Below are 14,143 nucleotides of genomic sequence, written 5' to 3'. Positions count from 1 at the left end.
AGATACCTTTGTAAACAACTCAGCACCATCTCCATTACACCTTAAAAGTGAGAATAAGTCTTCAGTTCTGGGCAGAGGGACAGCATCACTCCCTCAAGACAGTGCTGTACAGCCTCTCCAGTGAATGGGGGCACTCCCCACAGCTCTGAGAAGGTGCGGGTACTTCTATCCCAGGCATCAAGATTTAGGATTTAGGACAATATATGCATACCCTGAGAAGCTCTCATTCCACTCCTGTTTGTGCTGAACTTTTTACATGCCTTTTTACCTTCTGCGCTGGCTTTTTTCAAACTCTGGATTCTCCTGTAGCTTTTGAGTATCTAAAAGCTATTTGGCGTGGTTTGTAACTATAAGGGTCCCAAGTTACTGACTAGCTGTCACCAAGTGTCTTATGTTCCTGTTCTTCACTGTGTTTTTAGCTCTCCTCAACCTTCTGGAGTTTGGTTATTTAGCTGAGGTAGGCAGAGGCACGGATTTAGCATTTAAATTGATAGACATTTGCACTTCCAGTTGATCTAACACTCACAGATGCTCAGTTGGACAGTATAACAGACCGAAGTGCTGTTAAATCTGACAGGCATCAAGTCATAAAAGAAGTTATCCATTTTTCTCATATTGTATTAGTTCTTTCAGGTTTTGAATGCTCAAGTAGTGCTGATAATTTAAATTAGTATGTAGAGAGTTATAAGTTTGAAGAGATTAAATTAATTGCCTGATCGACTTTTTTATTAAGTGTGAAGAAGTCCTTGGTAACAAAATACCTTGCCGGACTGGCAAAATAATCCTATCCCAGCTTTAACAGCTCTGTTAGACAGAGTTAGCACTCACAAACCAGCAGCACTGAGAGGTGTCATTTGTGCTGCCACCTCCAGGGGTAGCTTGTGCTGTACTCTAGATGAGGGGTGGTTGGTTTACATCATTGATAGGAATTATTTCTCACTCCGTAGTCTGGGTACTTGCTGAATTTCTTCAAGAAAAGACGCATATAATTTAGATAATGTAAATGGAAAAACAGCAGACTAATATTAAAAGAAACCATAACTGCAAGCCCGTAACTCCAGATGAGTCTTCAACATTACAAATCACAGTTGAATGAAGTATCCAGACACCTAATTGGAAATTCAGTTCCTCCTAATAATATATTAATCCCATTCAGCCTGTCCTCAGTACAGAAGAAGATTGGGTATCATTACTGATTACTTATGCAAGGTAGCCTGCTAATAGAAAAGGGATTAAAATATTCTCTTGATCCTACACAATGAAGGAATTCATTGGCACAAAGGTTGAATTCAAATCTTGACTTCATTGGATTGTCAGTCGAGTTCGTTGTCTTGAAAGACAAAAATATTGATAATGAAAAAAATATGGAAAAAAAGCAGAATTGGTGCCCTTTGCATTCCACTGGATTCTTGAGCATTCAGAAAATGGATACTCTTTGATTACCAAATGGCAGTGTGTTGCCAGAAAAAAAGCATTTATCTTTCAGTTCTTCCCTCATAGTGCCAGAGACACAGTTTTCTTTCTAGGTCTTTTCCCGCTGAAACCCAAAAGGCTTTTGCTTTGAATGCCGCTTTATCACAAGGACATGTTAGAGGACCAGTTTGAAGATGAAGTTCTGCCAAAACTGTGATCATCTATTTAAAGAGTTTCCAGACTCCTGTTTGTTTTTATGAGTTGATACTTCTGCAATATTTGTTGTAACACCAACGGAATTTCCACAGTCACTGAATATGCCCTAAAGAAATGATCTCCATATTCAGAATTATTTATGAACTGCGTCTAGAAAATGAGTATGCTTTTTCAGAAGGAAAAAGAAGTTGTCCTTACTGATAGCAGAACTGAATAAAACTTGAAGTAATAAAACACTGATTAACCCATGCTTTTTTTTCCTTTTTAAAAAAACAGATAAATGTATGTATTCCTAGGTAATTATGAAATTTTATTGACAGTAAGAACATGATGCTCCCAAACTAGCAGAATGACACTGTCAGTGTAAAGTACCAGAAACAAAGTGGGTTTGATTGTTTGTTTTAGTTTAGATTTTGCTATAAATCGCTCTCTTAAAAAAACACCGCTTTGTTGCCCATGTGCGGCATGTAACGCACCGATTATTAGAACTCCCCGTTTCTCTTTGCGCTCTCACGCCGCTCTCTTCCAACGGCGTTTGCGTTCAAAGCGGGGTCTTCCAGCTAACACACACACACACCCCCAACCCCCCCGAGTTGCCGCTCTTTACTTCAGCGAATTGCATGCGCTGGGCAGAGCCTTCTAACGCTGTTGTTTGTTCGGCAGGCGAGGCGGGCGCGGGCGCGGGCGGCGATGCTGGGCTGCCGGGCCCCGGGCAGCACCCCCCTGCCCTCCCAGGTACGGCTGCTGCCGCCCCAGCGGGGCCGGCTGTGCCCGCAGCGGCACCCCCGCGGGTTCTTCCATGCGCGGCATCTCCATTCACCGCCATTGTCCGTCCACCGAGCGGCACTGTTGTGCAGAGAGAAAAAAGCAGCTTCACTCGCATCGCTCCCTGCCTGTGCTGTGTGTGCCCCTTCGGTTCCCGGACGCCAGCATCCGTCGGCGTTAAAAACGCGTGTTTGCCGTGTGCGCTGTAGGCCATTTCACCCTTTGTCACGTTGGGCGATTCGACCGTCGATGTGTCTTTCAGTTGCGTGACTTCCCTGGTGCTGTATTTGAGGCAGGTATTTGGAGCGGAACATCTGCTTCAATGCTCTGGACTAAAGAGGGGCTTACCTGCCTCGGCCTGAAATAACAAGCGTATGGATTTGTGCGATGAGGCGGTTTGAATAAATTTTAAAAGTGCTGGAAGCCTTTGTTCCAATTTCAGTGTAGGAGAAAAAGGGAAACTAATTTATCTGAGGCGTAAAAGTTTTATAAAACTCGCATCATTCTTTTTGCAAATTTTAATACTCTACATCCTGACTATGGCAAATACAGAGTAATAGATGAGCAGATCTGAGTGGTTTTGAATTATAGATCGTGCCTTACTTCTGTTCTTCTTGGTATCTTTGTCCTTGCTCTCCTTATAACTGTGAAAGCTGTTCTTTTCCTCTGTAGGAGTGAGCCATCATTTTTGTATGCCTTTTGTGCATGTCTTCTCTGGCTTTTCCTGTATTTTAGTAGAGGCCTCCAAAGTTCATGATTATCTGCCCTATAACTTAACTCAAACTTAGTGCGGCTTGCTTTTCTTTCATCAAAAGTCTTCTCCACTCCTCTCGTCATCATCTTTTACTTCATTATAAATCCCTATTATGGATCACATTACATTTAAACTTTCCTTCTTCTTTTCAAGACACTTCACCTCTCCGCCCTCTGCCCTGCCAGCAATGCCAACAGTTCAGTCCCTTTTCCCACTACCGCATCCCTGTCTTTTCCAAAGGGTTTTGAGGCAGAGCATTTGTGACCCTGGGGTCAGCCCCAGTATCGTTACCGACAGGCAAGTAGCGAGCCAGTTAGAAGCAGCACACGGAGGTAACGCTGCTCCTTTTTGCCTCAGAAGGGGATGTGTTTTTAGTGCATGAAATCCTGTGCATCATTACTGTGAACTATTTATGCATTTCGGTGTGCACATATATATTTTTGAGACATCCTACGCAGTCGTGTGTTCTGACTACTGCTTACGTCAGGGATCCTTAGCTATTTGTTCTGTGTGCCTCATAAGCATTTATTTGATTTCCATGCTTGTCGTTTCTTCAGCCTGTTTCATATAGGCTTTAGGACCTTCTGGTATACGCTTAGACGGTCAGGGATTAGATTTCTCTAATTTTTAAGGAGCCATAATCTATTTATCTGAGATTGATAGAACAAGCAGAGGAAAATGAAAGTTTTGATTCAGTGATGTTCTCAGGTTGCTAATTAAGCTGCTAAAGAAGAAGGAGATGAGTTTGGTTAGTTATTAACTGTAGTTTATTGCATCACTTTATATATTTTGATTGTACATGGTGGGTAAGAGTTCTGGGGGTTGGGGGCGGGGGGTTGCTTTTTTTCCTGATGAATTAGAAAATTAGAACTCTCGAATTACCTTCTTGTTGAGCTGTTGAGTGAGGAGAACGTGCCACACTGCTTATTAAGAAAAATGCAGAATCAGTGAGACACACAACAGAGAAGATACAAATGGCATTTTGTGTAATCCTCCTGAGAGCCTGAAATCTCTGCATTGGTGCGACAGTGTTATTTCCAAAGTTACGTGAGGGTTGTTAATGCCTCAGAAATCGGTGCACACATAATACATCTGCAAGACTTCGAAAGCATCATGGTGACTTCAGTTAACTGTTCTTGCAGCAGCTCCGCTAAACTTCTGCGTTAGGAAAATGATAGGTGGCTTTTTCGTTGCTTTAGGGAAAACATGTATGATTGGTGTGACTTGTCTTTCAGCTTTCTTGTTTACAGTTGTAAAAATGATGACTCCTCTGGAAATTGGAAAAGCCTATTACAATCCAAGAACTCTGCTTTATGACTTGCAACACACTGCAATTATTCATAAGTGCTATTCTTTCTGTCTTGCTTAATTCTTAATCACATCCCCAAATAATCTATGTCACACTGCTGTTCACAGGGTTGGAGTCAGAGTTTTTAGTGTTTCCTGATGATGATTTTCTCTGATTTGCTTATTCATGCAGAAGGATCGGGTGCATCCTAAGCTTTCTTCTTACCTGGGTGTAAAACATACAGAAATAGTATTTTTATCACTTCTGTTTTACTGCATCTGTATCTTAGTTTCATTACATCTTGTATTGCTTTTATTTTTCATTTTCATTATATTTTATGGTCCATACGAACCAGATTAGTCAAAGCTCTTCGTGTTATTCGAGCAAATTCCCTTTTAGGACAGTTGTATTGTTCCGTTCACCAAATCCCAGCTGTACATATTTCTTCTCTTGTTTGGTTATGCAAGTAGTTGCATATTCTGTTCCTCTAAACTGTGATCCATCTTTTGACGTGTAGCTGTTTAGTAAGCAAAGCGGTGGCCATAAGGATAGTTCTCTGTCTTTTCAATTTCCTATTATATTTTGGACCTTTTTTTCCTTAGAGCTGAAAGACAGAATATAGAAAAAAAAATATTTTTCCATCATTTTACCAAGCTGTATTATTTCCTGTGCATGGGTTCCTCAAATATATTTAAAGGGTCCCTCTCTCTGCTTATTTGCAGGTGAAGTGGGTTAAGCGCAGGCCATGCAGTGGAGAAGTCTGTGAAAAACATCCATTGCTCCTTGTTTAACTTTGTTTGGTTCTTTTAATCTTGATCCTATGTGGAAGATATCTTCTTATTACTAGGATGGGAAAGAGAGCCCGTTTAGTATGATTTATACATAGTAAAATATTTTTTCATTGTACTTTGTCCACCAAATAGATTTTTTTTATGTTTAGCATTTATATTGGCTGCTCTGGCTTAGCTGTGTGAATTTCTTTTATAAATGCTTTATTTGCTAAACTATGTAATTTCATCTGTTCCAAAACTATTTTTAAGTTTTACCTACTGTAAAACCACACTTCCGTTGTAAATTGCCACTATGAAATGCATAAAAAGTCTCCTTACATAAAGGCAACTGTAAGGATAATGGTGTTGCCAAGTGACACGATTTTATCCTAAAATTAGAAATCTTCTAAAAATTTCCTTGTGCCTGAATCATTTCCGCTGTTTGCCATGCAGTATTTTCTCCTTTTCCATTTCTAGAATTATTTACAGAATTGGAGATTCATGTTCACCTAATTAATGCGTATCCCATTTCTCTTTAAAATGTGAAGGCAACAGTTAAGTGAGATCTTACGGCCTCCATCTCCTGCACTTTAAGGAAGCTGTTCAGACTAAGTGGTAGGTGATAAGTGACTAGAGGAGGGCTGGGAAGAAACAGAAAAATGCAGTTGAATGAAGTTGGAGGGAAGGGAAGAATATGCAAAGGAAAAAGCTGGAACAAGGAAGTCGCAGAAGCAGAAAAGGCAACGTGGAAGGGTCTGAAGAAGAGGAGGAAGCAGACAGAGGAAGGTCCACAGGAGTATGAGAAGCAGGACATAAAATGTAGGAGGGTCATGGGAGAGAAGAGCAAAATCAGGCAGGAGAGAATAAAGGAGAAGGTGGGAGGCAGTTTATATGCCAATTTTCTTCCAGAAAACGTTGAGAATATGAAACGCAGAGCCTTTCTTGGGTTTTCTCCTTTTTGGTCTGTTTTGTCACATGTGATGTTTTATTCTTTGCTAGTTCCATCTCTTTGCATTTAACAGTCTTCTTGCTAAGATGACGTTTTAAATAGATCTATATTTATTCCCTTAAGAAAATGTGAATTGCTGGTTTCATGTGGCTGCGGCTGTGCAATATACGCCGCGTAGGTCAAACACCGCGGAGAACTTGGCTCGGGCTTTGTCTCCACCCGGCAGGTGGCCAAGCATGGCACCGCTGACTTCCACACCACTTCGAGGACAGTTACCGTTCTAGATCTTAAATGACTGAATTAAATTAAGATGTTTCTGTATGAGTAGGTTTTACTAGTTGCTTCCTTTTGTTTAGAATGTTTGATTACAACAGAGCTGGTCTCCTTTTGTATCTAAATCTGAATTTCTTTCTGTGTTTTCTGCAGCCTTTTCTGCCTCTATTTTCTTTCATTTCTTTGTCTTTCAGTTTTCTTTTATTTCTCTAGAAACCTGTATCATGGGGGAAGACCGCAGTGCATAATGAAGGACAGGCTAACCCATTCCGGAAAAGGAGTTAGTTTTGTATTTTCAGAATTGGTCGTGCATCCACAATGCCAAAACACTAAATACATTGTAAGGTCTGCGCAATAATATGTGGCATATCTGGGAGTAAAACTGGCGTAGAGGGTGGGAGCAGCTCGGAGCAAAGAAGGATGAACCACCAGCGTCTGCAAGGGAGGTGGTTTTGAATTTGATCACAACCTTGCAAAGGAGATGAAGCTGCACCTGCGACATCTGAATGATTTAGTTTCAGAGGATCATTCTTGATGCTATAGATGGTAGCATGAAAAGCACACCAAAAACAAAGGAAAGGAAAAAGGGAGAACATAAACAGACTTATCAGAATAGCTGACAAAACAAGAAAAGGGAAGAATTCTAGAACTTTAGCTTTAAGTGCTATTTTACTTTTCAGAATGGAAGATTCTAGAATTGCATCATGTCATGCTGGGTTGACTTCCTCATAAACTTAACTGAAAGGTTTTTTAAAACTAGCATCTGTCCTAATGCAACATTTTCTTAACGAAAGTTAGTGAAAACTGACGTGAATTGGTTTTTCTTCTGGAGCTATTAAAAATAAAATTTTAAGTGAATATTTCAAAATACTTTGTGGGCCTCAACTGGAACAAATGGTCCTTACCAAAGACTGCCTGACTGCATACAGTGTCATGGTGAAACAGCCCAGGCATCTACCCAGATGTCTTTGCTAAGACAGTGGACAACACCAGATTCTTTTGAAAAGCTGCATGAAATATCAATAAGTAAATATTGAGTAGACTTCATCGAAATGTCTGTTAGGTGGAGATGGCCTTAAAATTTGAAGCATAAGAACTTACATTCTTTCCCAAACTTAACTTACTTTTTCCTGTTGTAAGTCTAGATACTGTCATCTAGATGTTCAATGCCCAAATCGTTCTTGGAATCTGACATTCTTGTTCTTAGCTTTCTTTGCCAAGTTTTATAGTTTATTTGTTGAGAGAAAAAGGATTTCCTTTGCAGTGTTGATGACATCGGATTTTTTTTTGTTATGAGGTGGTACTTTTGCTCATTATGCCGCACAGGGAAGAGAAGGTCCTCAGTCTATGGATATAATAGAGTACGTATACTGAGATGGGGGGGGGGGCGGATGGGGAGAGAGAGAGAGAGATTGTTTAGCAGATATATATACACACTATATATAGTGTGTGTTTGTATATATATCTATATATACACTAAGATTTTGTATTTTTCTCTCATACAAAAATTAAGTTCCATGTCTGTCAGAGTAGTCCTTCAATCTCCCAGTGCATGCTGACACACTTCAACATTTCATTCTGTGTTGAGCTATCTGTGAGTCTCAGTGAATGTCGATTAAAACAAGGAGATATTTACAGGGAAAAGAAAGTGCCCATTGATTAATTCTTTTGTTACTTTATACTTGCTTTACAGGCCAAAGTTCAAAAAACATCAGCTCATCCCCAAGCATAGAGAGCTTGTCTGGAGGACGTGAATTTACAGGATCTCCACCACTGTCTGCATCAAAAAAGGATTCCTTTTTCAGTACAATCTCCCGCTCCCGTTCCCAAAGCAAAACTATGAGCAGAAAAGAATCGGTGAGTTCTTTAACTTTTTAAGCTCTCTTAATGTCACACTGCATTACTTGTCAGAGCTAATAATTTCTCCCATTCATTAAGCACTTGCACTTGATATGTTTCCCAAAGCACACAGTAATGGCAAAAGCAGAAATAAGCTGTTTCAACTGTTTCTGTTGAGTAACATCTCCGTTATGGCTTCCATCCCATAATCCTACCTGAAATGAAACTGTGAGAGCACCTGTTGCCTCTGAGAAGGAGGAGAGAAGTCCTGTAAGTTTATTTGCTTCGTTAGACTTTTGGTGTAATCCTGAAGTTAATAAACAGTTCAGTGGGGAGCACGAATGCTCAGCAGATCCAAAAATGCCCATCTGTTGTCCCTGAAATTCCTTAATACATCAGAGGTTTCCCAGTGTCTGTAGCATCTGTAGTCTGCAGTCACAGTTCTATTTCTTGCGCAGCCCTGACCTTCCATTTGGCCACAAGAAGCTATTATTTAAACAGATTGTTTTCATCCAAGAAAATCAGCTCTTATCATGGGTGTGTTCTAAAGAAATTCTCATCCCATCACAGATATTTTAGGAGCACTACTTTGGTAAACCTCATATGCCATGGAGCAGGAGGATTCTTCTTTATTTTATGTACACGTTTCCCATTGTCTTTCTGCTGATTAGTACCCAGCTACGTAGTAGATGGAAAAAGTTGTATTTTTTGTAAGGTCAGGGCATAGTGGTTTTCTCCATTCCATTTTTGCAGACGTATGCTCATATAACTTCCTATTGATTTCAATAAATAGGAATTGTAATAGCAATATTTCTATATTACAGCATTCTTCAGGTGTTCAGAGGTAAATAGTGTGCAGAAGTTGAATCAGAACATCTCAGCATTTTTCTGTTTAAACAGCAGAATCTTTAAGTCACATCGTATTTTAAATTTAATATTTAAAATGTTCTAATGAAATGCACAACTTTGTTCAGTTTTTGTTCACTGAAAGAGAGGGTTTAATTCTTGTTCCACATGCTTTAATGTTGCCTAAAGAAAAGCTGTGTTTTGTGGTTAGTCAACAAGAAGCTATAATTTTGGTTTGTGTCCATTTAAGACATTGAATTGAATTTAAAGTGAAAACAACAACTTAGTGTCTCTCTGCTTGTCCTCATGAGCTGAAGAAAAATAAATATACCAATATTGAACTTTTCTTTTTATGTAGTTTAGCAAGGTCTAAATCCAGCTTTCGTTTGCAACTATTGTCCAGGCCAGAACTTGGGTTTTTTGCACTAGTAGAGTTTAAGAATAATTCCTCTTTAGTTCTCTAATTGGAGACATAGAAGAATTTGCCATTATAATATTCATACTCAATTAGAACCATTAACGATTAACATGCTTTTCAGGTAAATAATTTCCCAAATTTGTCATATTTTATTAATGTTTTTTTCAAGGATTTTGGACAAAGAAGTATTCATTGGAACAGATTTGTAGTGATGTATACTTTATATTGTAGCATTTTATGATTAAACAGCTAGGAAAGGTTTTAGGCTACCAAAGTCTATTTCCTTACATTCAGTTTTTGACTGACCTTTAATAGAGGGAAAAGGAATTTGTAGCAGCTCCAAGAGGAAAAGGTTTGTTTAAATCTGTTCTCTATTGCTCAAGACGATGTTTGGGTTTTGTTTTCCTGTAAATTTCATGATACCTGGTTTTCCATGTAGAGAAGAAACCCCCAAAGAGTTCATCCTGAGGCCCCAAAATAGTTGCATCAGAATACTCCAGTCTCATAGTCATTTAATTTACAGCTGTTTTCTGGAGGTAAAAGATGACTTGAAAACATAATGGGTTCACATCTTCGTTTTATTTCTAAAACTGAACTGGTCTACATTTTTACATTTGTCTCTAATACAGATTATGTTGTTAAGTAATGAGGAAATTACCTTTGTTGGAACATGGCCATGCATCAATCACTTTATAAAAAGATGCTTTTAAAATCATTCTTAGTGTAATGGATGAAAGAGAATCCATTTCCCCTTCATCTTTGTACTTCTAATTCATGCTCTTCTCAAGCAAAGCAGAAAAGGAATACATACATAAAAATACGTCCTTCAACATGGAGTTAAAAAAAGTTACTTTCACAGACCAGAGGACATTACTGTAACGTTGTCATGGGATGAACAGGAATGTTGTCATCGCAGGTCACACCTGGAGTACTGTGTCCAATTCTGGACTCCCCAGTGCAAGAGAGACATGGTCGTACTGGAGAGAGTCCAGCAAAGGGCCACAAAGGTGATGAAGGGACTGTGGCACCTCTCCTGTGAGGAAAGGCTGAGAGAGCTGGGACTGTTCAGCTTGGAGAAGGCTCAGGAGGATCTCATCAATGTGTATAAATACCTGAAGGGAGGGTGCAAAGAGGACAGAGCCAGGCTCCTTTCAGTGGTGCCCAGTGACAGGACCAGTGGCAATGGGCACGAACTGAAACACAGGAGGCTCCATCTGAACATCAGGAAACGCTTCTTCACTGTGAGAGTGACAGAGCACTGGCGCAGGTTGCCCAAGGAGGTTGTGGAGTCTCCATCCTTGGAGCTATTCAAAAGCCAGGACATGGTCCTGGGCAGCCTGCTCTAGGTGGCCCTGCTTGAGCAGGGGGTTGGACAAGATGACCTTCAGTGGTCCCTTCCAACCTCAACCATTCTGTGACTCTGTGACAGGATAAACTGGAATGTGACTTCTCTAAATTCTTTCTTTCCTAAAGCTGGTCCAACATGTTGGACATTGTCTGGGAGAGCTGTGATCAAAATTGATACTTAACTTGATTCATTGCCTCTGGGAATAGGATGTCTCCATTTTTCATATTAAGGACTTCTGCAGGTAGTAACATTTACATTATATTTAGTCTTCTAGATCTTTTTTCCCTCTCAAATGCAAGGATCAATCTAATGATTTTTTTACTGCTATTGTCAGAAACAGATGTCCTCTGTTTTATTTAGTTAAGGAAGTGAATCTGCAGCCTCGGGGCTGAATGCACAATATCAGATCATGTTTTGGCAACCCACGGCAGCCTGTTTTTCATGTTACTGTTGAGTGGCACTCAGCTGTATGTTAAGGTGAGACCCACTAAATGTGTTTGCAAGTCTGTTTTGTGCTCAGCAGTGCGATGGTTCCCTACCTCTTTATACAGTTTACAGCTTTCTGACAGGAATAATTTAGGTTGCAGTTTCTGGAGCTGTCTTCCCATAAACAAGAACAGGAACATTGTAATATATAATGCACTCCAGTGCACGTTATCTTTTGGCTGGGTCAGTCTTGCTAGAATGAAGTCCTAGAAAATGTCCTCTCATAGCCTGCCTACTGCCCTCTCCTTTTGAGCAGAGTTGGGAAATTTGGTGCATTTGTGGTCCGTTTATTTCTCATTATGTTTCATTTACGTCTCCAGCAACCATTAAGGACAGTCTGCCCCTCTTTTTGGCAAATGGCAAAGCTGCTTAGACCTTGATTCTGGCAAATATGGTTGGCTGGTCTCAGTTTCTGGCAGAATATTCTGTAAATTGCTTTCAGCCATGGAGATGTGCCACAGAGGGAACTTTGAGTCAAACAATATAAACGTTTTTAAAATTTTCATTAAAAAAACGCAGGACAAAGATGATTTTGACTGAAAAGAAAACTTTGATTTTGAGAAACTGTGTATTTTAATAAGTAAATTTCTACATAAAAGGTTTCAAATTAAGAAAACTCAAATTATCCATTTGGAAAATATGTTAGTTAAAAAATTCCCAAGAAGGGAACATTTCTAAGGAAAATCTGGAGCAGTTTATTTTCTTTACCAAAATAATTTACAAACATGGTCAATCAGAATCCTCATTTCTTAGCAAAAAAATCCTGAACAAAAGTGTCATGCATCATGCTGGTTTTGATTGCACAGACTTTTTAATTAAATCAAATTTGACAACATATGCTATTGTCCCCACAAGCAGGTAGAAACAACTGTTACTGTCTGTGATTTACATAGCTAGTCTGACTGATTTGAAGTTAGTTACGAGTACCCCTACAGGTTACAAAACTAATGTATGCCATTATTTTCAATTAAACAGGCATCTGCTCTACTGATTTAGGAACCTGATTTTAAGCATACAAGCTTGACGGTTTTGCTCAAGTAGAAGAGTAGTATACAAAAATCAAGGAGATAATAAAACAAATACTTAGACAACCACAAAAAAAAATCATGCATGCAAAAATTCTTTTGAAGAAGAGCGTGCCTTTTGTGCATGGTACACATCTTGGAGCCTTTTTTTATTCCCATATGTCTTTTCCCTGACTATTATTTTTAAAATCTGTTTAAAAGGTTTTAAGCAAAGTATTTGTCAGCCTATACTTACCAATGCCAAACATTTATTTGGAAATACAAATGCTATGACTAAATGTCCTTTTTTAATTAAGCATCATAAAATGTGTCCAGAATAAGTTAACATCTGTGTACAACAGCCAATTGCCTGATCAGTATGTTGGATTTGGTAGGCCTAAAGCTAAAGACATGACGGTTGTTCTCAGTGCCATTAAGTTTAATGAACTTCAGTGCCTTAATGTTTAACTGTAGTTAATACTGTAGGGCATTTGTCTTTCTTATTCTGATGTGATAGGCCAGTTCAGACACCTGAAAAATGCAAGTTATTTAGTACTTCAGTGCTTGTCTAATTTTAGGGATAGATGAAAAGAATATTAAATCTGAGATGCCGCCAGGTCACATGAACAGAGTTCGTAGAAAAACCTCTGAGATATTTTGGAAGTGTGATTCTTCCCTCGGTTGCCTTCCTCAGGCTCCCACAACATGCTGTAACTCAAATGAAAGAGCTGAAAACACTACAAGGAAAAATAAGCTGCCTTTTAGAGTTTTTTATTAGAAATACTTGCAAGTTTCATATAATTCAGTAAAACGACAGCTGTATGCGTGAGTGGCAGCTTTGAATCCTAATGCTCCTTATCTTTTTTGGAGTGATTCATTTCAGGGAAAAGAAACTGTACTGTGATAAAAACAGGAAGTTAATTGCTTAGAAAAAAAAGATGAATAAAACCCCAAGTGGCTCTGCAGAGCTTTTTCTGTCATATTATGAGCAATAAACATGTATATAGAACAGATCTGTGGGGCCATTTGGAAGAGTTTAAAAATGTCAATGTAAACTGTTGTCTTTCTCCGGTACAAGAGATTCAGATACTTGCAGCTGAGTTATACTTGCTGGTAACCTCTGCACAGAAGCAAATCAGAATGATATAATTTGAAAGAAGGCAGTAAGAACTTCTAAAATTACAGAATCACAGAATCACAGAATCACAGAATCGTATAGGTTGGAAAAGACCTTTAAGATCATCGAGTCCAACCGTAAACCTAACACTGCCAAGACCACCACTATACCATGTCCCTAAGCACCTCATCCAAACGTCCTTTAAATACCTCCAGGGATGGTGACTCAACCACTTCCCTGGGCAGCCTGTTCCAATGCTTGACAACCCTCTCAGTGAAGAAAAATTTCCTAATATCCAGTCTAAACCTCCCCTGGCTCAACTTGAGGCCATTTCCTCTTGTCCTATCACTTGTTACCTGGGAGAAGAGACCGACCCCCACCTCGCTACAGCCTCCTTTCAGATAGTTATAGAGAGTGATAAGGTCTCCCCTTATTGGGTAGCCCTTTAAAACTGTCAGGGAGAATTTAAAAAATAGCAAAATAATGAATGAATGAGACTCTCAGCAACGTTTACAAAAGGATCAAAGTGACTTAGGAGCCAAGAAGAGTGATCCTTCACTCCACAGCAATCATGTTACCAGCAGCAGGTACAGGACCTGCTCTCTGCATCCTCTTTCCATACATTAATCATGAGGTTAATGTTTCAGCATCCCGGTG

The 14,143-nt window shown here is 39.4% G+C and overlaps 1 protein-coding gene across 4 annotated transcripts in view; it reads left to right on the top strand.

The window, feature by feature from the left end:
* TBC1D5 (TBC1 domain family member 5) overlaps positions 1–14,143 on the top strand; it is a 306,295-nt gene that overhangs the window by 250,112 nt on the left and 42,040 nt on the right. For all 4 annotated transcript variants that reach the window (XM_075493115.1, XM_075493118.1, XM_075493116.1 and 1 more), the window contains one exon: positions 8,122–8,285. In XM_075493115.1, coding sequence (XP_075349230.1) covers positions 8,122–8,285 — 164 coding nt within the window. The remainder of the gene's footprint in view (positions 1–8,121; positions 8,286–14,143) is intronic.

This window comes from Mycteria americana, chromosome 2 (assembly GCF_035582795.1).
Source record: "Mycteria americana isolate JAX WOST 10 ecotype Jacksonville Zoo and Gardens chromosome 2, USCA_MyAme_1.0, whole genome shotgun sequence".
NCBI lineage: Eukaryota > Metazoa > Chordata > Aves > Ciconiiformes > Ciconiidae > Mycteria > Mycteria americana.
The sequence above is the reverse complement of the archived record's forward strand: the minus strand, read 5'-3'. Positions and strand labels throughout refer to the sequence as shown.